Source organism: Xiphophorus couchianus, chromosome 17 (assembly GCF_001444195.1).
Source record: "Xiphophorus couchianus chromosome 17, X_couchianus-1.0, whole genome shotgun sequence".
NCBI lineage: Eukaryota > Metazoa > Chordata > Actinopteri > Cyprinodontiformes > Poeciliidae > Xiphophorus > Xiphophorus couchianus.
The window spans coordinates 12208037-12232015 of record NC_040244.1 but is presented as its reverse complement, the minus strand read 5'-3'; the positions used below and the strand labels follow the sequence as shown (position 1 = coordinate 12232015).

Below are 23979 nucleotides of genomic sequence, written 5' to 3'. Positions count from 1 at the left end.
CAAAGATAAGCAATTCTGAGAGTCATAAGGAAGAACGCGCTTTCTGCGTTAAACATCCAAACAACAAAAACATTGTCAGCGTTCGACACATTTCATTTTGTTCAGCAAAAATAAATGTCCACGTATTCAGGGATTCATGACAAAAAGGGAATGGTTACTAATTTCTAAAACGTCTGTTTGGTATAAAATGTGAGATGTAGGATGACACCACCTAAGCAGATCGCTGCACTCATGCGAATGAGCTTGTCTCCCATTCATGGAGTCTGGGTCAAGCTTTGAGCTCGCCAGTGGAAAGTCTGCATCATTAATGAGACCTCATTAAAAATTGATGGAAAGAAGAGAAGGGGGTCAAGGACAAGAACACGAAGAAACAGAAGCAGAGTAAAGAAAGTGCCTCTAATGCAGGATTGTTGCACTGCAAGATGACTTAAGGAATGCAGGCAGCAGTGAAAGATGTGTGCATGCTAATTTTATAACCGTCTCCAAATGATAACTAATCTCTAGTAATTTATATACTGTTCAGCTGAACTAGTAGCCTGCGTGGTTTTGATCTTTAGCTTTCTGGGAAATTCTTAAAATGTTATAAATATATCAATTTGTTTTGCCTGTAAGCAGATGAAGCTACTGAAACTACAATAGGTTAAACCCAGATGCGATCATGTGTCAATATGAGTAAATCAGACGTCAACTTATCACAAAATGTAAAAAAAGAAACCAAAAAAGTGGTGACTTAACTTAATGTCACAATAAAAAATAAAAACATCAAACAGCTGTACTCGTTACTCATTTTTTGAATCTTTGGTGGTCAAAGGGAAACTGCAGCTTGAAGAGGTATTAATTAATCAGCTGCTTGAACCTCCACTTTTCTGCAAAAACTGGCATTTGTGATTGGCCATAAATTATATATAATCAGACTCTCAGTAAAATCTTATTTCCTTCTTCAAATAGCTGGAGATGCCACTCATTATCCAGGGTCTATATTTGTTATGAACTCAAAGCAGACAAATGTCACACTTTCTTCTGTTTTATAAATCAAACCAGTATCACAAATCGCATGTTTCCACCTAGTATGGTGCAGCTAGGCCTGTCACGATAGCAAATTTTGCTGAGCGATTAATTGTCTCAAAAATTATTGCGATAAACGATAATATTGTTTGAAGATCTTTTTACACTGATTTAATGGAAATGACATAATAATGCATGCGGTTTCTTGTCAAAGATAGATACACTTTATTTTCAAAAGAACACTTAAACACTGAAACTGATAAACAAAACAACCAAAAACAAAGATAAAATGGATTCTCAGTCTCCATTAACAAAAAATGTACTGGAAAAAAAACTAAACATCATAAAGCCAAAGTGGAAATAAATACTGCATTCAACCAAAAGACTGCAGATTATGAAGTCTGTATATTATGTTGCCCTTCAGTAATAATTAGATTTAAATAGAGAAGACGGGCACATCAACTACCTGATGCAATAGTTCACACTACAGATTTTTTGCTCCTATTTTTCCCCTTATGACAATCTTAAAACGTTGGTCTTTCTAAGATTGTGTGGTGTGTTACGGTAGATCGTCGTTGCTGCTCCGATCTAAATCAGGGGTTTCCCCGACTGGCAGCTTTAACTACACCTGTTGAATGTGACAGGCAGCCAATCAGATTCTCCTCCGTGTTTTCTGAGGGGAAATTACGTCTGGGAATCCCAAACAGCTGACACGGCGCAACACGAAGTCCAGCGGACATTGGAGATGATACGTGGAAACAACATTAATGTTTATTCAACATGCAAAGAATATAGAAATGACAAGAGGAGGAGTTGGAGCGAAATTGCTACCGCAATTGATAAACCCGGTAACTTTTCAGCTGTTCTTCGTTAACGTGACGTAAATAGGTTATAATGATTTTCATTCAGTCAGGACTTTACGCTGACACTAGCCACATGCATTGCAGGTAGATTGTAGTAAAGCATTGATTAATGCCTGGTTTTAAAATTAGTTCACTGGACTTGTAGCCATTATTTTGTGCCCATTGTTGGACACCACACGGCAGGAACGAACCCGATCGAACCGTTATACCTAGGATTTCTGTCGGCTAATGTGTGGTCTGTCAGGTTTTGAAAATGGGCCGACAATCAGCCCACAGCTTTAAGATCGTGTCGTGTGCGCTGGGCTTTACACTGAGGAAATGAGAAAGGAGGGTCAGTGGAGAGCACCGGAGTTGAGCCCTTTTTCATTCAGTCGCATTAGCTGAAAGAGAAAAAGGTCGGAAGAGACGATAATGCCGATAATTAAAATGATGTCGATATCTTTAATTTATCGTACGATTTATCGATTTATCGTTTATCGCAACAGGCCTAGGTGCAGCCTTGTTAATTACAAGGAAACTACATTTCTGATGAAATATTGATGCACATCTTCAGTTCATTCCAGATGCGAGAGCAAGATTTCAGCAGATAACAGGAAGGCTGAATGAAAAGAGCGCAGCAAAGTTGCTCTTTTGGACTCAAATATTGGAGTTTGAATACTGAAGACAGTTTAAAACATAAATTCATTTTGTCTGTTTTAAATGAGTAAGACCCTGTTGTGCTTAGATCTGAGTCGAAAATTGTCTGCAATACTTTGCTCAGCCTATGCTCATTTATGATTCAACATTCACTTTTTCCACTCAGCATGAAAACTCTGTCACATAACCAGCTCCACTCCCAGATCTCACACACTAAGTGTGACCTCATCACGCCCTGGCTTTACTGGCTTTGGATGTTGCTACTGGATTGGCTGAGTTACAGTTCTACCTGATGATTTTTGACGCTCGACTCAGCCAATCAGACGTGAGGGATTGGCAGCCAGGCCTGCAGGTTATTTACACGATGCCAAACCATTGCAACATACAGAGCAATTCTGCAGAAATGCTGCAGATGAACATTGCACCAGTGCACTTTAAATCTACAGATATATTCTGTAAATGATAAAATCTAGATATACAGGTACACAATGTGAGATGAGCAGAGAATATGGAGGATGTTGTGTGGGGAAGAAGAGGACCGACAGAGGGCAAACTTGACCAGACTACAGAGTCTGAATATGGAGGGGCTTTGTTGAGAGAAAAAAAAAACCTAATCTGTCGTTTCATCGTAAAGTCATGAGGTAACTGAGAACTAAAGTAAATCCTCTTATCCTCACACACACATCCCTGCATCACTTTCTGCTCCTCTCAAAATAAAGGAGCCCTTTGCTGCCAGAGACAGCATCTCCATATAAACAGCAGCTTAAGAGGAAGTCGAATATTTTAGCCCTGATCAAGTCAAACAAAGGATTTGTGTAGGTTCGAAGAAGATAAATCCCAGGCTTCAGTGATTTGAGAGGCAAAACATCTGCCGAAAGTGAAAGAAAGACGACCAGGCGGAGAGCGGCGCTGCTGCAGCACGGCTGGCGGCTTTATGACACCAGTTGGAGGGCAGAGAGAGAGAGAGAGTTACATAACAACCGTCTATGCAATGCGCAGGAACAGGTCTACTGAAAAACAAGCGCTTGGATGACAACAAACAGAAAAAGTTCAGCAAAAATGACAGCTATGTTCAAAACAAACTGATCATCGAGGTCTAATGATAAAGTTTAAATATTCATTTTGTGGACAAGAATGATCGAGCATCAGGTAGAATAATCATGAAGCTCGCATTTTTTCAGCACAGACATGCATCATTTTGACTTTGATTCACTTATTTTCTTTTCTAAAGATTGTAACTCATTTTAGATAAAAAGGTTTGTTTGTTATTGTGGTTTTGAAATCTACAGAAATTGTCCATGTTTGTGCATCCAAACGTGTCCCCTAACCCAAGTTAATTAAATCAAAAAGTAAATCAAATATATTATTAAAAAAAGTACAAAAAATAGTAATTCTGATCTCTTATGCACCTCTCAGTTAAAACACTGTAAATACAAACATATTTTGCTTTATTTCATTGAACTGTCCAGCACTTTAGTCAACATCTGTTTTGCTACATAAATAAATTGTCAGACATTTTAGCTGTTCATCTAAAAACGGTTAAATCCTGAGTCTTATAAACCTTTAATACACACAGATTAAACTCATTGCTTGGATATAAAGAAAAACAAAACATTCCTTGCTCTTATATGGAAAGTAAAACAAACAATGAGTCTTACCCAACAGGTTTTTTGCAGCTGAATGAATCATAACAAATATAAAAGCCCCAAATTAGCATTCCCGTCATGAATAACAAATGCTTCAATGCCATGTGGATGACCTCTTCTTCCTGCATCCTTCCAGTCTTCACACCTCCCACTGTCAATCAGTCTCCCTTTTATACATATTTCCAGGTGTGTGTTTAGGTGTGGTCACATGTTGCTGGAGCAGGTGAAAATTTCACACTACTAAAATGCAATGATATCTAAATGAAAAACCTCATGGTTTATTGCTTAGATTATAAATGCCTTTTGCTGAATATACTTGTCATGTTACATGAAAAAAAGATTGTTTCTTAATTGTTGTTGTGTTTGGAGCTAAAATTAAGCATAAAGTGATTAAAATATAATTAAACACACACACATTTTTTATTATTAAACTGCAAAAACGAATTTCCATTTTAAAACGGAAGAAATTTGACTACCAAAGTTGTTTTAGAGACAAAACATGTAAACAGAAAACAACTGCATCATAGTTTTGTTTCTGTTTTCCCTGTTTAATGATTTCCTGAGAAATCATAAAACAGGAAGAATAAAGAGAAGCTGAAATACAAAAAGTAAACCGCATCCGACATGATTTTCACATTTTTGGTGTCTTATCTATTTTCACTTGTATTTTTAAAGATGTTTCATGGATGGAGGAGTTAAAAGCAGTCAAGAATTGGCTCTCTGTGTTGGTGTAATACAGCAGAACCCATGGCTGAAAGCTTGATACTAGATAATGTGTAAAAGTTCCCCTCTGGTCTAAATATAAACATCCTCCACAAACATCCCACTGCATCCAGAGAGAATCTTCACACCAACACTTTGCACTTATGTAAATAAATTAACATTCACAACTCTCGCCCACAGGCTGAAAACCTAAACTGTTTGGCTTCACTTCACTCCTCAAACTTTAAATTCTTCAGACAACTGAAGCAAAAGCAGATTATTTCTTTAGTAATTGTGGAAATTAAAGACATATTACTAATCGAAACACTCACAATTATGATAATTCATCTCCAAAATAAGCTGAAAAAGGGCTTCACTGCTTGGCTGCACAGACATATTGCTATCTGGCACCCAGCAGATTCAGAGTGCATGACCCATCACTGTGATCTGGGCCTAACTCGGCTGTGTAGTCAGAGAAAAAACGGCTCTCAACATAGCAACGATTCGAGTCTATTTGCAGCAGGCGTCCAGACAGAGTCAGAAATACACTGTGACTCATCGCCTGTGGCGCACACAGAGGCTGCAGATGACAGAATCAGTCTGAAATATAAAATAAACTATTAAGATTATTGACCAAGGTATAAGTCTGAGTGGTCTGTATAGGCCAGCTCAACATGCCAGGTTATGGATCTTCAAGTTCACACGCCTAACTAATGGAAAATACAGATAACTTGATACTCATGTGAATGAAGTTTGTTTAAAAGGAGCTCAATTAAATAATTCAGCAGTCATGCAGGCTCTGCAGGATGATTCACTGAGCTAGATTACCTCAATTGTTCTGAGTTGGTGTGTGTAAAGGTGCCGCAGAATATATTTGCTGCATTTTCCTCAACATGTGCAGGCAAAAGATGCCTGAGTGGGACAGATTAGCACAGCCAGACTGTTGGCAATATTTATGCAATAAAAGCAAACACCATGATTAAACTTTAATATTGTGCCATGTTATTTCACAAACACAAATACGAACAGCCAACCATCATGGAGTCAAAGGAATTTTGAAGATGAAACAAATAAAAAGATTTCCCACCTTTGAAAATTCTTTATTTTTTTGCAAAAGCCAGTTATTGCTCTGCAGATCCTCAGGTTTTAATGTTATTTTCTCAGTGTTTCCTGCAGAAGACTTCATGGATCTGATGTATGACTCATTCAAAATGTTTTGCCTATCTTCTTTGCCTTAATGTTGGATGACGAGGCAAAAATCCCTCACCAAATATCTAAAACTAAGCTTCTCCATCTACACGTTATGGACCAAGGGGTAACCTAGATAACATGTAAGGACATGTTATCATTTACATCCCTTTAGCAGGGAGGTGGGGGTGTGACATCACACTGAAATGGGTCCATAATCCTGTTTGTTTGTCGGAGGTTTGCCTCCGACAAACAAACAGGGTGGCAGAGCGATAGCGCCTTGGAATCATGTCAAGATTGGTTTGGGTCGCTCATTTGAAAAGACCTTAAAATTGAGAGCAAAAAGTAAATGTGTCAAGCACAAAATCACGTTTCATTTTTGTTCTGAATCTTTGTGGCAAAACTCTAAAACAGGGTGTTGTTTTAAAATATTATGCCATGTTAATCTCATATTGATCCATTCCTAGATCACTTTTATAATCCCATAACACAACTTTTTCCACCTGTTAAGGCTTGCATAGCACCTGGGAATCTCCTAAAGGAAGTTTTTTTTATTAATCTAGCATGGCTTCAGCTCTTCACTTATCCTGTTTCAGTGCATGGCCAACCCAGCAAACTGAATGTCAATCTTTGCTGTTCACAGCTAACTTTAAGACGCCTTACCTTGATCCACAAACATTACTTTTGTTTGCATTTTATTCAGGTGTTCCAAGGTGGGGAAGATGGCAAGCAACTAAACTAAGTGACACATCTACGAAATAAACACCCTGACAACAGGTGTGCCTGCTTCTTAAAAAGGTTAATTCACTCTGACTCAGCGGCTGTCGTCCCGGGTGATGCTTCTGCCCAGACAAGCTTAGTTTGACACAAAACTCATGTAACAAGATCCACTGAGAAAGTTATCAACGTTGATCTCAATGCTTTCTGGTTTTTGTCCAGTTTCTGACATTTAATCTAGACGTATAATATAATTTAGGATTTCTCATCTAATACTTGAGCTAAATTAAATTCTCACTGTAATTATATCAAGACAAATTAAACTGAAGCTATAAAACGCAGCTCGGAGAAAGCTGTATTTGAGAAAACGGTGAGTATAAACTTTTAATTAAAGTCTAAAACTCGAGAGTTATGTTTTGTTTGGATGGTTTAAAATTCAAACAGGACCTCAGAGAGGAAAAAGGATGGAAGACAGGCAGAGGTTTCAGAGTAAAAACAAGCAGAGCAAAGAAGAGATAGATGTGGCTGGAATGACAAGAGATGCAGATGAGAGTGTAAGATGATGAGTGCAGGAGGAACGGTGCAGGAGTCCAGCAGAAGATCAGATATCCGAGACCATGGAAGAAGAGGACATATAACACCAGCCTGGCACACACTGAGCCGGACAACCTGAAACGTTTTGGCTTTCCGCATGTGTGCAGATGGAAAAGGGACAAGAAAGTGAGCAGCAACCCATCTCTGCGAAAATGTGTTGTCTAATTTTAACAGTAGTATAGTTTATTGTTTATGGTCAAAAATAAAGTGTATTTTGTCCAGCTAACATTGTTCAGCAATAAGATACCACAACTTTGAGAAAAAGATCAAATGTTCTGCACATTTTTAAAGCAAACCTGATTTCAAGAGCACATTTTCTCTGCCTCATGATTTAAATCTGAATATCTGGTGTGCTGTCTCTGCAGAATTATTACAAATCCCAACAAAATAAAAAAAATAAATAAAAGGAAACCTTGTTTTCAAATTAGAAAGCCTGTCTGAAACAACAAAACTTCTTACCTTTTTCTGGTACCAAACAACAGCATCTTTTACTTTGGAAGCCATTTACATTTCCTTCTCCCGCCTAGGGCATCTTAGGCTGAAACCACAGAGAGACACAGAAGAAGACAGCAGAGTGAGTGGCAACGTAATGAGGAGGCAGAGAGGGCGGCTGAGATCTACACCTGGAGAGAAGGTGTGTCTTGAGATCTAAAAAGAGTGAGGGAGGAGAACACACTCATGTATTTCCATCCTAAATAAAAATGAAAAGGTTTTCTTGGAGCAACTCCCATCTTTCTCTGAGTAAAGGTCAAAATGTCTAAACACGTTACATGATTATCCAGAGTACTGCTGGTATGTAGAGTAAAACATTTATTTTATATCACTGTAAATTCATGCTTACACATCAACACCAAAACAGCATGAGCCTAAAAACAATAAACTTATCTTATAATATGTTTCTTCTGAAATGTACATGTATCTTAACCTACAAAGGAGAATTATAACTCACTGGGAAACATGTAGAAAAACAGGTAGAGCAACTAATTACACTCAACTGACAACATTATACATCATTCAGTGTTAGCAGGCAAGAGGAATTTATTTGTTTGATACGTAAAAAATATGAATGTCACTCCACCTTATTCACAACTAGAAAAAAGATGTAATCCCAATTTTTTAACAGCTGCACATTCAGTTCTTTGAGTTAACAACTTGAAGGTTGACTGTAACTTTCTGTGAGCTGCACACCTGCAATTTGTGAAGCCAGTTTTTAAATATCACATCCTATTTTTGTCTGCACAGCTGGCAACACAACACTACAGACTGCACTCATTTTATCAATGTAACAAATCAGACTTTTTACAATAAAGTTAACAGTGAAAGTGCAACTATTGCCCATGTGATTAGCAGCTACACAGAAAGCAGCTGAAACAATAGTCAGTAAATGTTACAATGTTCAAAGAAAAGTGCAATTTGATATGAGAATAACGTTTTTCCAAACTGTCTGCTCATGGGAAGCAAGAAGCACAATAAAATATATTACAGGCAAGATAACCAATAAGTCATATCAAAACAAAGAACATGCTAATCATAGCCTACTACTCTAGCTCACTGATTTATATGAAATCAATATCAAAAAAGAGATTTTTTTTAAAGACTAATTGTAAATAAAATTTGATTGATTGATTGATTGAAGTCTGCTACGTCACCTGAAGCTCTGAATGCTGTACAAAGGTTGTCGAACCAGAAACTCAAAAACAAAATTACAGACACCTAATATTTAGTTTCTGAATAGTCAGGTCAGGGGTGTCAAACTCCAGTCCTCGAGGGCCAACGTCCTGCAGTTTTTAAATGTGCCACAGGTACCAAACACTGGAATGAAATGGCTTAATTACCTCCTCCTTGTGTAGATCAGTTCTCCAGGGCCTTAATGACCCAATTACTCTTTTCAGGTGTGGTGCAGCAGAGGCACATCTAAAAGTTGCAGGACAGCGGCCCTCCAGGACTGGAGTTTGACACCTGTGAGCTAGATGATATCACAGAGACTATATCCATATTTTATAGAAAAAAAACAACAAATAGGGCTTCAGTTTCACTTAAGTTTTTTACAAATATTTCTGAATTTTTTAATGATTGGAGAAACTTAACTGTCACTTCATCAAACTGCATTGAAGACGATACCCAAAAAGTCATCTTTAAAAAAATAAATAGGATTAAAAGAATATGATTCAAATGTTTATTTTAACATTCCTAATGCACACACATGCATTATCTATATAAACACACATGCATATATACATAAATGTTTTGTTGAAACATAAGGTATCTCAGATTCATTGTAGCAATTCTCTTTCATAGCTTTGACAGCTTTTACATTTTAAATCAGCTTGACGTGAAACTTTTCTTTTCTTTGTTTATGATTTTGTCTGGTGTGCAGGTGCTTTATTTTTGCTGAGTTTTTCAAAAGAGCTTTTATATAAATAAAATATATTATTCTCATCAGTGGAGGTAATAAATGAACAGAAAATGTGGTTATTAAACAACTATTCAGATAACACTCAGAGGTTTTTGTGGTTAGCCGCTAACCTTTCTTTCATACCCTGTCTTAACCCGTCTTCCTTCCTCATCTTCCTTTGAGACTCTTTGAATTTCTTTATTATTCTGTTACGCAAGTGTAGTGTTGTTCGGCTGAGTGAGAGGGTGGCCCAGAAAGCAGAGCAGCTAAAGGGAAAGTTTTTTATTTAAGTTAAAGATAATTCATGTTATTTTCAAAATTATTGTAGTTAATGATAAGAGGCAAAACTAAATTTGTTCTTTTATTGCACTTCTCCCATTAGTAGTATTTCTAAAACCAGTTTCCGTCCGATTACAAGTTTGTAGAGTAACGAAAGCATCTCTTATGCTTCTTTGCTCAGAGCTAAACTCTTGGTTTCAATATATTCAAGTGAAGACGTCCTGCTTTGCATGTGAAAAACTCGACAGCGCAGCACACAGTCAACACTTTACAGAGTGCTTCTCTGTCAGTACTGAACAATTTTGCTGCCTGCTTTGAGGGGTGGCACTGCCCAAAAGCAGTAACAAGTGCAAGGGCTAAAAATAAAAACCCTCAAGATTATCTCATGAGGCAGCTTGGTGACCATCTGGAGCCTGTGGCTCAAAGAAATGAGAGAGATCAGTTGATGCCAGCAAATTGTATCGTTCAACTAGCAAACCACAACCTGCCACGTTTATATCACTGATAAAGTTACCACTTCAGAGGCCTGCTAGTGTGAGCGCCTGACATATGAAAACAAACTAAACCAATGTAAGAAATGTGTGAGAAGTTAAAACTAAACAGCAGGAAGAGGAGAAAATGTTCTCAGGAGTCTGACCATGCAAACTGTTTAAAGGTTTCTGTACACATGCATGCATAAAAAGCTGCAGGGGTGGTGTCAGTGTCTGTATGTATACATGCTGCAAGTTGCTCAGAGACATTATTGGAAACAGGAAGGAAGTCTCTCTCTCGCACTCTCTGACAGCTAGAACTGCCATCACACCTACCTTTATCTGTGAGTCCTAACATTTACTTACATGCATGATTCTGATGCAAATTGAAGCAAAATGAAAGAGATTTTTTATCCCAAAACCGGGATATTGTAGAAAAACAAGAACTAAGTTGACAGAAATTATTTTGACAAGCAATGACTTACCATAATTTTCAATAAACTGCTAAACTACTGACAGGAAATGCAATTATATGAATCAAATAAACAACAATTGCTCAGTAATTCTGACTTAATCTGATATTTAATCAACAGTTCCATCCAGAAATCACAAACAGAACATATGACAAAATCCCCTGATTGTATTAAATTAATTAAAAAAATTACAAGATTATGAGCATTGTTTAAGTTAAAAATCCTAACTTAAAACATTAATAGAGAGAACAGCAATAATCAACCATTTAGTATTCAAAATTGGACCTAAGAGTAGCTTGAAAGCAAAAGCATATTGAGGTAGGTAATACATTTTTAATGAACAGCCAGTTTATCTAAACTAAGGTGTTCTCTTTTCTAACTAATTGGATTCATAAAAACGGATGAGAAATGCCTGGAAAATATCTAGACACAATATGTATTGTTTTAAAGCTTATTTTTTTTTAGCAAACTGATAGTAATTCAAGAATGGCTACACACATTTTGAAGCAGAATCTCTTAAGAAAAGGTGTTTAGTATGTAGCGCCATTTAGTCAAATCGTAGTGTTCTGGGGGGTTTTGAAGAAAAGTGACAATGTAGAGAAGATGAAAACCACTTGCTATCAAGTCTAACAGCTGACAAAGTGCAGACACACAGATACATGTTCACCACACGGAGCAGGATGATGATGCTGAAATCGGTTCCTGATTATGAATTTATAATTATTTGGTAAATTAACTATCAGTAGTTTAAGTCTTTAAAATATAAACTGCTGAGGTCTTTGTAAAACAGTTTTAAAAGTTGGATATTATATTTACCTTCAAGTTTTTAACCACCTTGCAAGTTAAAAAATATTGTCGCAAAAACCCCCTCCAAAAACACACATCACCATGAGGTATTCAGGAAGCAGTTGCAATAAAGTACATCCATGTAAACAAACCCAAAGGAGCAACACCCCACCATTACTGGAGTATGACACAAACTCTCAGATTGGTAACTCTCTGACCACAAATCCTCCACATGCTGAAACAGCGATAGGAAAAACAGAGAGAGCCTCTTTATTTAAAGCCTTTAAATCCTATTTTCATCTTCACTGAGATTCTACACACATTGTTAGACAAAAACAATCCTAAAGATGCTCATTATTGCCTAATGCAGCTTCAATTATCAGCCTAAGTGTGTGATGAGGGGTAATTACCCCTGTAAAACATTGTTTTCCAAAATATATGAGGGTTATCCTCTAGGATAATCATGAAACGCAGCTTAAAGCACTGACACAAAAACACTTATTATCCTAAGATGGTCACAAGAGGAAAATCGCACAAATTCAAGAAGTGATTTATAACAAAATCCTACATTTATGAGCCAGCTTTAGGCATTGATGCATCAAAAATCTGCCTACAACAAAACTTATTCCGAAAACAGCTCTTAGGGAAGATTTTCCATACCCATGTTCACACAGCCTGCAGCCTTGAATCTTGCCAAATCTGTCTGACCAGCCGTGTGTCTGAACTGACCTATTTACAGAGAGAGCAGTCAAGTCGGACAGTCTGCGCTAAGTAGGCCATGGTTTAAATGAGGGTTATTGTGCTCATGGCATGAGTTTCTGAACGCGTGCAAGCAGCCGGTGTTTGTCCAGAGCTAGGTATGAATAATTACTAAACCTGAGAAAACAGATAAACCACAGAGAGTTTGTTGTTGTCTACTGGGCTGCTTGTGTGCACATTAATACCACACAAAAAACTAACGCCTCGCTGAACTCACAAACACTGGGATTTTCCACAAATCAAGGACTAAAATGAATTCACCGTAACCAATTCAGAGCTATGAGAGTGGGTGTGGTGAGTGAGCTTAGGTGAAAATGGGTGTGTATGTGAAAGCCATGTGTCACTCAAGGGTATTGTTTTATACAGCTTCTAATTTCTTTCTTACCTTAATACAAAATGGCATTGCCCTACCCTCCGCAGCTGTAACAGCTTCATATCTCAACGAAATGCTTCATATTTCAAGGTGTGTTTATGGAAATATTTGACCATTCTTCCAGGAGAGGTTTAATGAGGTCAGGCACTAATGTTGGACTAAGAGGCCTGGCTCAGTCTACGCTCCAATTCCTCAGGTTGGTTTCAGCCTGCCTTAATATTGAGTAGCGAGGGAACTTGGTGAGTTATTTCACCTTTGGCATTTTATCACTTAGCCCCAGAGAGCAACACATTCTTTCATAAAAGTTGGAACTGGTGACTAAGTATTATTATATAATTAGTCAAAACGCTATTAATCTGCTAAGCCTGTCTGTCGCAATAAACAATCTTGTGATAAATTAAAATGAACTCCATCATTTCTATTCAGCTATTTAATATAAGTTCACTTTATAATCCATTTAATTTATGGTTTTGGTTGTGTGTAGTTTTTATTTTTTTGTGTTTGTTGTTTTATTTGAGATATTCTAAATATCTAAAGTAAGTGTGACGTGTTCTGTACAAAATTAAAGAGCATGAGTCTTTGAGAGGGTGAACTTGTTACGCCATTATAAATATGCTACTTAAAAACAAAATATTATTGCATCATCACATTTTTTTGGACACTTTATCATCCAGGAAAATTTGTTAGGCCTATTATCTGCCATGTTTTTTTCGATGACCTGATGCACCGACTCAATCTTTTTTCATCAGTTTGCACCGTGACCAGTTTATCACGTACCTATTAGTGACTTTACTGGTGTTAATGTCTGGCTTCAGCCAAGTCAAAGTTGAGGCTTAAATCTGATTAAAATGCTGCAACATGCAATCAAAGAGGCTGATAATAATTAAAAATCCTCCAGTGTTGCTTAATTTTTTTAAATTAACTTAAACATGTCTGAAGGTTTTTTTTGTAAATTAGAATCAAGAGCAACCCTTGTTTATTGTTGCTCATACCTTGATCTTAGTGAAGCATAGAAAACTATGTTAGGCTGCTGCGGCGTAAGCTTGCTCCATCATATGTGTGTATATTTGTTGACTGCTCTTTCCCAGAGGTCTGCAGCCTGAGGCTATGGAGTCACAAGTGGCTATTTGATTCTTCCACAATAGTTCTTAATAACTTTGGTTAAAAATAATTTTTTTAAAAAACAGCTAATATTTTAAAATTTAGATATAAAGATTTTTCAGTTTCTTTCAGCTATATTAAAAAATTGTTTAACATTTGCGACTCTAAATGAGTTTTATTTGGCTGGCTTGAGCTTGACCCTCGCAGTATCCAAATGCAACAACACCAAAGTGACAAGCTTACAGAGCCAGGTTGTATCTTTTGAAGGCACAAAAACCCTCATAACTAACCTGCTGTGGTTGTCAAATTAAAGCTACAGCAGAGATTCAGAAGGCATATGTTTGAATTCAGCTTGATATAAATACAAACTGATGTCAGCGGTAAGTCAGGGGGAGATATCATTCATGAATCTGCGATCTCGTGGTGTGTAACACTAGCTTCTGCCCTCCATCTCTGCTGGGTGGAGCCATGCGTCTTACAGCGATTTAGTATGTAGTATTCCTGCCAACAGAGACTCCAGCCCAGGAGGCGATTAAAGGTCAAAGGATTGGTAATCGGTTCAAGAGTGTTTATCAGTAACAAGATGATGAAGACCTGGTTTGTATCGAGCAAGAAGATTCTCCTACTACCATAACTTACACCAAATGGTCCAACAATTCACTTTTACATTTGTAAAAGTGGGGAAGAATTTGACCTGTGGCTGCATCACAAGGACATGATTTTTACGGCAGCGAGAATAACCAATGTTTGCAAATAGGCTTGTCATAAACTCACCGAAGCAGGACAATTGGGATTAGAGAAATGCAACCTCCCGTGATCAGTCCTGATTTCTCCCGAGACATTCGGATGCCTCACCAAGCTGCAAAAATTGTAAACAATAGCATAACCAAGAGAGAATGCAAAGCAGCTAGCTGTGCAGAAAGGTCATGTAAAACTAGACTGCTGCAGTTTGCTGGGCAGGAACCAAGTAACCGCAGATGAACTGAAACTTAAAAAAAGGTTTCTGCTGCTGCTGACTGTAGGCTGCAGACAAGTGCTAAAAATAAGAGCCCTGAGTTTGCGTCTTATGTGCGCTCCCAAAACAGGAAGTTTGTTTTCTAAATCCACACTCTTATTCCTCCATCTGTTTCAGTGAAGTGTTGTTGATGTGTAAGCAGAAAGGCTCTGTACACGTATGCTGACATGCTCGTAGCAACAGATGAAGCAGCTAAAACATGCAGCAGCAGAAAAACAAAAATAGTCTGAAGGGTTTGTGGAAGAACCGGGACTCACCTCTGATCTGGCCTCGTAGCTGAGTGACGGTTTGTGCTCACGACCAAAGATCTGCACAGAAAAGAGAGAGAAAATTTAGACCATATTTGGTATAAGAGGTAACCTACAGGAGCAACAATCTTGTTGTACATATGTAAATACTAGCATAAAGCTTTTCTGATCCTTACAAAACAAGATTACATAATAATAATATATATAAAGGGAAGAGCTTCAGTTCTTCCATCAAACTCCACATGTAACAAAAAGGTTTGACATTTTTCCAACCAGAATTCTGACAGATTTATCCACATAAAAATGTCGTACTTTTTAGATCAACATTCCAGAGTTATCTAAAAAGTAACTCTGTCCATTATCCTTTATGTTTACTTTAAAATGTGAAATACAAAAATTTATAATGAATTGTTAGCTGATATTTCTACAATAAAAGGGTTTTGAAAAAGGAAACTGCATAAAACAAGAAAAGGAAGGCAGAAAGAAAGAAAAAAGAAAAAAGGGAGGACAGGAACAAGAAGAAGGAAAGAGTCGCAAGAGAGGAAGGAAGTAGGAAAGATAAATAAAGAAGAGAAAAACTCAAGAAAGGAAGAATGATAGCATTTAAGGAAGGAAACAAAGGATAGAAAAGATGAAACAGGAAAGGAAAGACAGGAGGAATAATACAAAGAAGAAAGGATTAAGAAAGAAGGACAAAAGGAAGATATGGAGGACACAGAAAGAAGTAAGAAAGCACTTTTAATAAAAGGAAAGAAAGATAGAACACTAAGAAAGGACGCTTGAGTTACATTTTGGGGCACGCCATAAATGTCAATTCTCCTGCAGCTTTTAGTTCGTAGTTCAACACACCTGAATGAAACAGCTGTGTGTGAACACAGTCTATCGACTATATCCTACAGACTTTACTGCATGCTGTAGCCTAATGTCCTAATTATTTGATACAGCTGATACAGAGAGTTTGCAGGACACCGGCTCCTGAGGACAATCACATTAGGCTGAGCTCAACCTAAACAAATGAGCCAACTAATTAACCAACTTGTCCTATTTGTGTTATTCTATAAAACCAATCAATAGGAATAATAAATATTCAGCTTTTTAATAACTAAAGTATCTCATTTTGAAGTGGCTGAAACAGGAGTTTACGATTCCTTATTCTTTATGTTGGTTGTCCACGTTATACTCACCCAAAATGACTTAAATTAAACCGCTGAAGCTGGTAAAAACTGAGGCTATAAATGTAGTTCCTTAAGTGGTGCAAATTGGTGACAGAAGTGAAGAAACACTGACTCATTTCAGAGAGAGTATCAGAGTTATGCAACGTCTCCCCGTCATATGGGAACAAATAAATTAGCTGGTTTGAATCATCCAAGCCAGTGGTAAAAACAGCTTTCCACTGTTACAGGCTGTCTTTTATTTGCAGGCCAAACAAATTATAACATTAGTAGTTATTAGCTCACTGCTACCAAGAGAAACCCCACAAGTCCTCAACAAATGGAAGAGCTCCAGTAAACCTACAGTAGGTAAAATATTTAGCACTGCTCTCGAGTCCAATGAAAAACAGACTATTTCCATTAAACCCTTGACATGCTTCCACATTTGCAAGCTCAACTCATTTAAACTTGATTTGCATAGCAGTCTTAGTTAGTAAACAAATTACACCTCAAGGGTGTTTTTCAGATGTCAAAACAAAATAAAACCAGATACTAAAAAAGGACACTTAAAAGTTTGAATCTGCATCTAAAATTTAGGTGCCTCTGCCCACAGCTGCTCTGTTTACTCAATCACTGCAGTTTCATATAAACTGTCAGGGAAAAACATGCAAGAAGCAACTTCAAGATTCATTGACTGGATGCAATGTTTAATCTTGGGTTAGAACTTTGTTTTTTCTTACATTAACTCTGCAATGCATTTCAAAATAAAATGTGATGAACATTCATCCAAATAAAAACAGTGAATGTAATGGCTTTTAGTCAATGAATGGATTCATGTATTTTTTCTTTAACCAATGTAAAGAGCCACACAAAAATCAGGATTTTTGCTGCAAATATCCCTAAATCTGAGTAACAAATATCCAAACCTCTAAATGAAGACATAGTTGGTTATAGAGAGAAAAAATTTAGAAACAAAGATATTGTATTAACTTTGGTTATATTCAGTAAGCCATGATTTTTACCACATAAAATCTAAAATATTCTCCATTAACATACAAAACTGGATTAAAAAGAAGATGTAGATTCTCTTAATTTAACATCAGATCACAGTTCCTTTTTATTGTTGCCAGTTCTATGCTTTAAAATATTTGTGGTGTGCCTGAAAGGGAAATATAAATAGGAATGTCATTACCAGAACTTACTCCTGAAAGTAAACTAAAGTACCGGTACTTATTTTTCTGTTATTCTCCACAGTCATCGCTTTTGCTGCTTAGATCAAAATGACACTTGATCTGCTTATATTGAGTTTAGTTTGTGGGATTATGGATTGCTGCAGAAAAAAGTCTTTCATCCTGACAGATTTTTAATTAGTACTTAGCGTTGCGTTAACGTAGGGTGTGACAGACTTAGCAACTGATTTACGCCTCTCACAGCTAAATTAGACTCAAACATATACAGTAGCTAAGCAGAAAACCTTCTAGGAGAATTTGCTAAATGCAACGATTATTTACTTTTTTCCAGAATCCAAGCATTAAAGGCATGGACTCTGCTTTATAGCATCTCCCGTCTGGAAGTAATATTGTTTTGAAGTTGCCAAGCCAGAGTACCAACTTGAATCTGAGAGAATGTGTGGAGGAGCTAAAGATTAAGGCAAATGCAAATTTGAACCTCATTTCCCACAGTTTCATTATCTTTAGAGAGATACCAGTGACCAAATCAGATTTCTGAAAGGTTGCCAAGATTCCCAAACCCAAAATGTTCGATGACATAAAAGCTAAAAAAGATAAATCTGAGCCACTGTGCTGTACTCTCTTCATCCTTTTTCTTAGCCAATTTAGGTCTCCAACATCTTCCTTCAGCAACTACTTCCACAATGAAGAGTGAACTGTCAACTCTTTGCACAAATAGTTTGTATTTTTGAGCTTCCAACCAGTCAGAGCTCATCAACCTGAAACAAACTAATCTGGTCAAAGGCCAGTTTTGTTGTGAATGCTCACTGACATCTTCTGCAACAGCAATACAACCCGCGATATTTCATACTATGTTTAAAATACGTTAATATTACAATTTTATCAAATTTACAAGGTTTCCCTGAGAAAACTCGGTGGTTGGAGGCTAGGGCAGTCATTCGTTCACCAGCCCGTCGTGTTTTTGAGTTAAAAAATGTTTAAAGTTGACAGGAAAGTTGAAAATATCACTTGATAATTATGTATTACTGAAAGATTGGAAGATTAATACCTGAACACCAACTATAAAGTCTTTAAAAAATGCAAACATTTTAAAAAGATTTAAATATATAAGCAATGTAAACATAAAGCCTGCCAGGCTTATAATACACTGGGGGAAACTCTGGATTTAATTTTACTAGTCAAAGGAACCAAGTATAAAATGTTGCATTTGTGTCCCATTTGTTACAGTCACCACATTTGATTTGGAGACGGCCTGGTGGAGACGTGTTTTCCATAGAGTGAAACATCTGACGAGCGCAAATAAAACAAGACTACTCAGGTTGCAACACAACCAGTAAGAATCCACTCCATAGTGAATCAGAGCAACAAGACCAATAAATCTCACAACTCAGAATGTTTTATGCTTCTGTAAAATATACAATTGCCCTGCAGGTTTCTGTGTTGTCGCTGAAACATAAAATGACAGCAGTCCTGTGTGTAATGTAACCATACTGCAGCTGGTGACGTAACCAGCTGCAGTATGGTTACATGGCGAACGACACAAAACACACCACTGAGACGAGTGAGAGAGAGGCGTTACAAAGAGTCCACATTAAAGTACAACATGTGAGCACTAACATTAAATCAGGCAGTTGCATCAAACGACACGCCCTAAACAAAGGCGGATTTTGAGCCTTTTGACAAACTGATGCACTGCTATGCTGACAGACAGGTACTACTGAGGACAACTGTCTCAAATGTTTCCGCTCAAAGATGCAGACTCTCACTTCTTGCTTACATAATTGCATTTCTCACAGAACATGCCTGACCTGGGCTTTAACTCTGTAGGAAGACAAATGTTGACTTTTCCTCTGGTGTTTTACCCAAACTTAGCGATTGAACCCCATTGTTCGGTCTTTCAATGCTAAGTTCCCCAACAGGGTCAGGAAGTACCACAATCTGAAAAATCTTGGTTGAGCAAGATCTCTGTGATCCACGGTATCAGATTAATCAAATTTTTAAGTTGAGAACATGTATACAGAGCAAATAGAGCATGTTTTATATGAAATATCACATATGTTTCATAAAATCTTACCAAAACAGTACTCCTTATAAAACTCTCTAAAGGGGAAACAGTCAAATCTGCCAGCTGTAGCTCCAGATCATCTTGAGAACAGTTGTTTCCATTTTATTATTTTTGGAGCATTATTTTTATGTTCAATTTGGTCTAATGTTATTAATATTTTATATATTTGTTTAATGAGCCAGAAAATAATATTTAGGAGCAAAAAAGAGCCATTTTAGATTTAAAAATGTAGGACTTGATGGCAAGTATGATAAATAATTAAATCTCCAGCTGAAGTTGTGAATGACATATCTATGCACTGATGTCCCAAAATGATGAGCGAAGCCGCGCCTTTTTTCTTCATTAGTGCCTCTATAGATTTGGTGGTGGAGACATTTCTGTTAACATTGAAATTTGGTGTGATAAGATGTTTCCTGATTCACTGAAATGCACGGTCTGACTTCTGCACCATAGACAGCGCTATACAGCATGCTGATAATTGCACTACTAGGTAAAATGTCAGTGTCTCAAATGAGATAAGACATCTTTTATATGTCAAAAAGTGAAAACAAGTGTTTTGTAAACACTGATTTAGCAAATGGAAATGGAAACACCCATGTCATAAACATACTGCTAATTAAAAAGCAAAGAGTTGGGATTAAAACAGCTAAGCAGCTTCCTTGTCTTATCAATTAAGATAAGACATTCCTTTGTTCAGTATAAATGGAAGCCAAGCATATTACTCTAAAAACATGTCAGTCAGTCCTTTGTTAAGTTACTGTTGAACAGTGTTTGTGCAAACTAGTCGTAGTAGAAGTCACATACCAGCTCCAATACATGCCTAAACCAATTAAGATAAACTACATTCTAGACCAGCGTTCAAAGAGAGTCAAATGAAAATGCTGCATCATCTTGCAGCTAATCATTTCTAAAGCAGTCAAAAGTTTTAAAAACAAAGTGTAATCTGCTCAACACGTTCACATTTATTTCACAAATAGTAAATATGCAATACTTTTATTTCTGACACAGACTAATAAAATGATGGCAAATATATCTCCAATATGGAAAGATTTGACGCAAGAGTCTTGCCATACAAGGTGCCCACATCACTGGTTGTGCCACAATTGGTGGCAACAACTCCAATTGTTCGAGTCATATTCTGTAGAGTTGTAATAATACAGCCACATTGCGGAGGTTTTGCACATAAACAGCTTCTTTAAAGGTCATGCACACCTTAAAGGTGGCCTTAAAAAGTTTTATTCAATTAAATAATTGAATAAGCAATTATTCAATTAAGAATTAGCTTGATCATTTCCATTCTTATGAATATTTTTTGAAGGGCAATTTTGTTTACAGAGACTCTGTAATAATTTTTTTATGGTTTTGGTTGTATGTGGCTTTTATTTCCTTTTATGAATCGCTTTTTGTGGTTGTATTTTATTTTGGATATTTTTTTAAAAATCCAGTGTGGAGTGCTCTCTACAAAGTTATAGTTTGCTAGACTTTGAGAGGGTCAACTTGAAATATATTACTTGAAAATGGTTTCAAAATGACAATTTTATTGTAATAACTTTTAGATACAAAGTAGTTAAATTTTAGGATATTTCAGCCCACTGTGCTGATATTGCTTGTGAAATTCAGCCACAAAAAGAAGTACAACCCTCGTGATCTGCGATTCAATGAAACAGGACCAGGCTGGTTTGGATAGCCTGTCCCTTCAACAGGTGACATTCTAATTTAAAAACTGCATTTTGATAACCAAAAGTCAAGATACTTTGGTTATCTTGACCTTCATTCATTCATTCATTGTTCACTTAGGAAGGAGACACATTCTTAAACTTTAATACAGATTTACATATTTAGAAACTTAACTACTTGCCAATATACTCCGAATAGATTTTTGTATGAGCCCTTAAATACTGGGTAATGCATTAATAGCATTACATGCTCTATTTTGGTAGTTAAGTACTCCAATCTACCCAATTGCACCAACAATCGGCTCAAACAGTTTAAATGGGGTTCAATTGGGGTTGAGTTGGTTCTTTTCTCCCAACATCTTTACCCCTCAAACACCAATAAACTTTTTTGTGCCACTTGTCATGCCGACTTTCCCCAACTAATGGAGAATTTGTTTACCTTGGAAAAACAAGCTTATTTGCGTCTTCAGGTTATAGTTAGATCAATATTTGCACATAATCCGGTAGCAGAGACAGCAACACCCAAAAATACCCCTGAAAAAAGAGCCATATTTTTATCATGAAAAGTGTCACAAAAAATACACACTGATCAAATAAAAGAAGAAAGAATCAAAGTTACCTGTTATCAGGAACTGCACGTTTACAGCAGTTATGCCTTTGCACCAACAATACAGAAGGCTCTATACATATTACGCATGACGCAAAATTGTGTTGAATTACAAGATTTGGTTTTTATTTTTAGGGCAAAGAAATACGAACCTTTACGAGTATGTAGAATTAGGCAGTGCTTTATCCAGTTTCTTATGCACACAGGTGGCAAATCAAGTTCAAACATCAGAATGGAGGGGAAAGAAAAGAGGATTTAAGTGACTTTGGACTTGTATTTCAGAAACTTCTGATCTGCAGGGATTTTTATGCGTAATGATCCCAACTGTTTGAAGTGGATGGTTTGAAAGAAAACATATCTTATGAGCAGCAGTTGTGCAGAATGGCCTGACAGGTTCAAGATCGTAGAAAGGCAACAACAGCTCGATAACTTAGGGATCCAATGCAGACAACCATTTAGGAACGCAAAACCCATTGAATCTCAGATTATAAACAGCATCAGCTATCAATCCTGTCAGCTAAAAACTGCAATCTGCTGAGTCTAAACTTCACCTGTAATGTTCAGATGATGGGCTAAGATTTTGACTTTAACGATGTGAAAGCATAGATGCATCCTGCGGTGTGCATCCAATTTTCTAAACATGTTAAATTATTGTCAAAGCTGCTTTTGGCTTGCTATTTTTATGTGATACAAGTTAAACCATTGTATTTGCATTTAATATGAAAACCTTGGACCAACCTATATTTAGTATTGTTGAGGCGTATAATTGCATACAAGATGTAACTGTATGTTAGAAAGGATGCTGACCCCGCCATCCAGCGAAAGACTGGTCTGTTAACATTGCTTGGTTTACTGAGAGCAACTACAGTTGAGTGAGCAAGAAATTTTTAAACCCAGTGAGTCATCCATCTCCTGCACCATGTTGAAAATAAACACAACTAGCAACCACAAATGAGCCACACGGCTGGTGTTTTTGTATTAAAATTGGATTAGTTCCGCATTAACCCTTTAATGTTTGCTCACTGTAGATATAGCCGAATTTAAACGTTTAGCTTAAAGGGTTGTTAGTTGGGTGACTTCAGTACAGGAGGAGGGGGAAGGTAGTGTTGCTGCATTTTTCAGTGAAACAAAAGATCGTAACCTTCGTGGTGCTGTAACGGCATGTGAAGCAGCTATTTTTTTTAAAGCTAATTACCTTGTATTGGGGCGCAGAAACTGTTTTCCACCAGTCCTTTCGGCTGCTTTAGCTCAAGCCAAGCTACACAGTTAGCTAAGCCACCGGCGGCAGCCACAAAGAGCCCGCACAGCTGTACTCAATATCTCTGAACGAGCATAAGCTCCGTCTTACCTCCTTTTCACGCCGCAGCTGTCCCACGTCCACTCCGTCAAACCAATACCTATGCTATCTGAAGGTGAACTGTGGCGCAAAGAGTTAGCGAGCTTTTCCCACAGTCTGGAGGAGATGCTCAGAGTCCTGCTCGGTGATGTTTGAAACGCTAGCTTTCCCCTTTCTAACGCTCACTGCGAAAATACTACTCTGAGCATATTACCGTAAAGCTTCGTGAGAACGTGAAGTTACATTTTTGATAAACTTAAACTTGGCCATCGGTTTACACGACGAATTGTATAAATTGATTCTAAACAATATTTATATGAAAAGTACAAATCCCGCTGTTTTTGTTATCAATAGTTGTGCGTAAAATTGGATACAACTATAAACATATGAAATAGTGGGGGGGGGGGGGGGGGGGGGAACACTACCGCCCTCTAGTGGACATCTAACCTAACCACAGACTGTGCGCCTTTACAAAACCTTTACGGTTTGACGCCAAAATGGTTACACATGTTCTAGATACGCAAGAGAAAACGGCTACCGTCAGGGCGGTCGACATATTGTGACTGGCACAGCTGTTTAACTTCGCTTTGAGACCAGGAATTTAGTATAAAAGAAACATTAAGTTTACACATAAAAATAAACAATGGATAAATTATAAATGTAGAACATTTGCTCATTTTAGAACTAATGATGACCATTAAAAT

At 37.2% G+C, this 23979-nt stretch overlaps 1 protein-coding gene and 1 long non-coding RNA gene across 7 annotated transcripts in view; one reads left to right on the top strand and one right to left on the bottom strand.

Moving 5' to 3' along the window:
- The window catches only part of LOC114160940 (putative homeodomain transcription factor 2), a 36603-nt gene extending 13127 nt beyond the window's left edge, over nucleotides 1–23476 (bottom strand). For 3 of the 6 annotated variants that reach the window (XM_028043886.1, XM_028043891.1, XM_028043890.1), the window contains exons 1-3: nucleotides 23288–23476; nucleotides 15260–15310; nucleotides 7811–7889 (exon numbers count right to left, since the gene is read on the bottom strand). In XM_028043886.1, the coding sequence (XP_027899687.1) occupies nucleotides 7811–7855 (45 nt within the window). In that variant the 5' untranslated portion in view covers nucleotides 7856–7889; nucleotides 15260–15310; nucleotides 23288–23476. Of the gene's footprint in view, nucleotides 1–7810; nucleotides 7890–9186; nucleotides 9336–12414; nucleotides 12439–14761; nucleotides 14847–15259; nucleotides 15311–23287 lie in introns of those variants that run through there. The other 3 variants (XM_028043887.1, XM_028043889.1, XM_028043888.1) reach the window with 3 other exon arrangements.
- Nucleotides 5–7745, top strand: LOC114160941 (uncharacterized). The gene is made up of 2 exons (XR_003598907.1): nucleotides 5–1072; nucleotides 2360–7745. It is a non-coding gene; the product is annotated as an uncharacterized LOC114160941 (long non-coding RNA).
- Nucleotides 23477–23979: the final 503 nt, after the last annotated feature.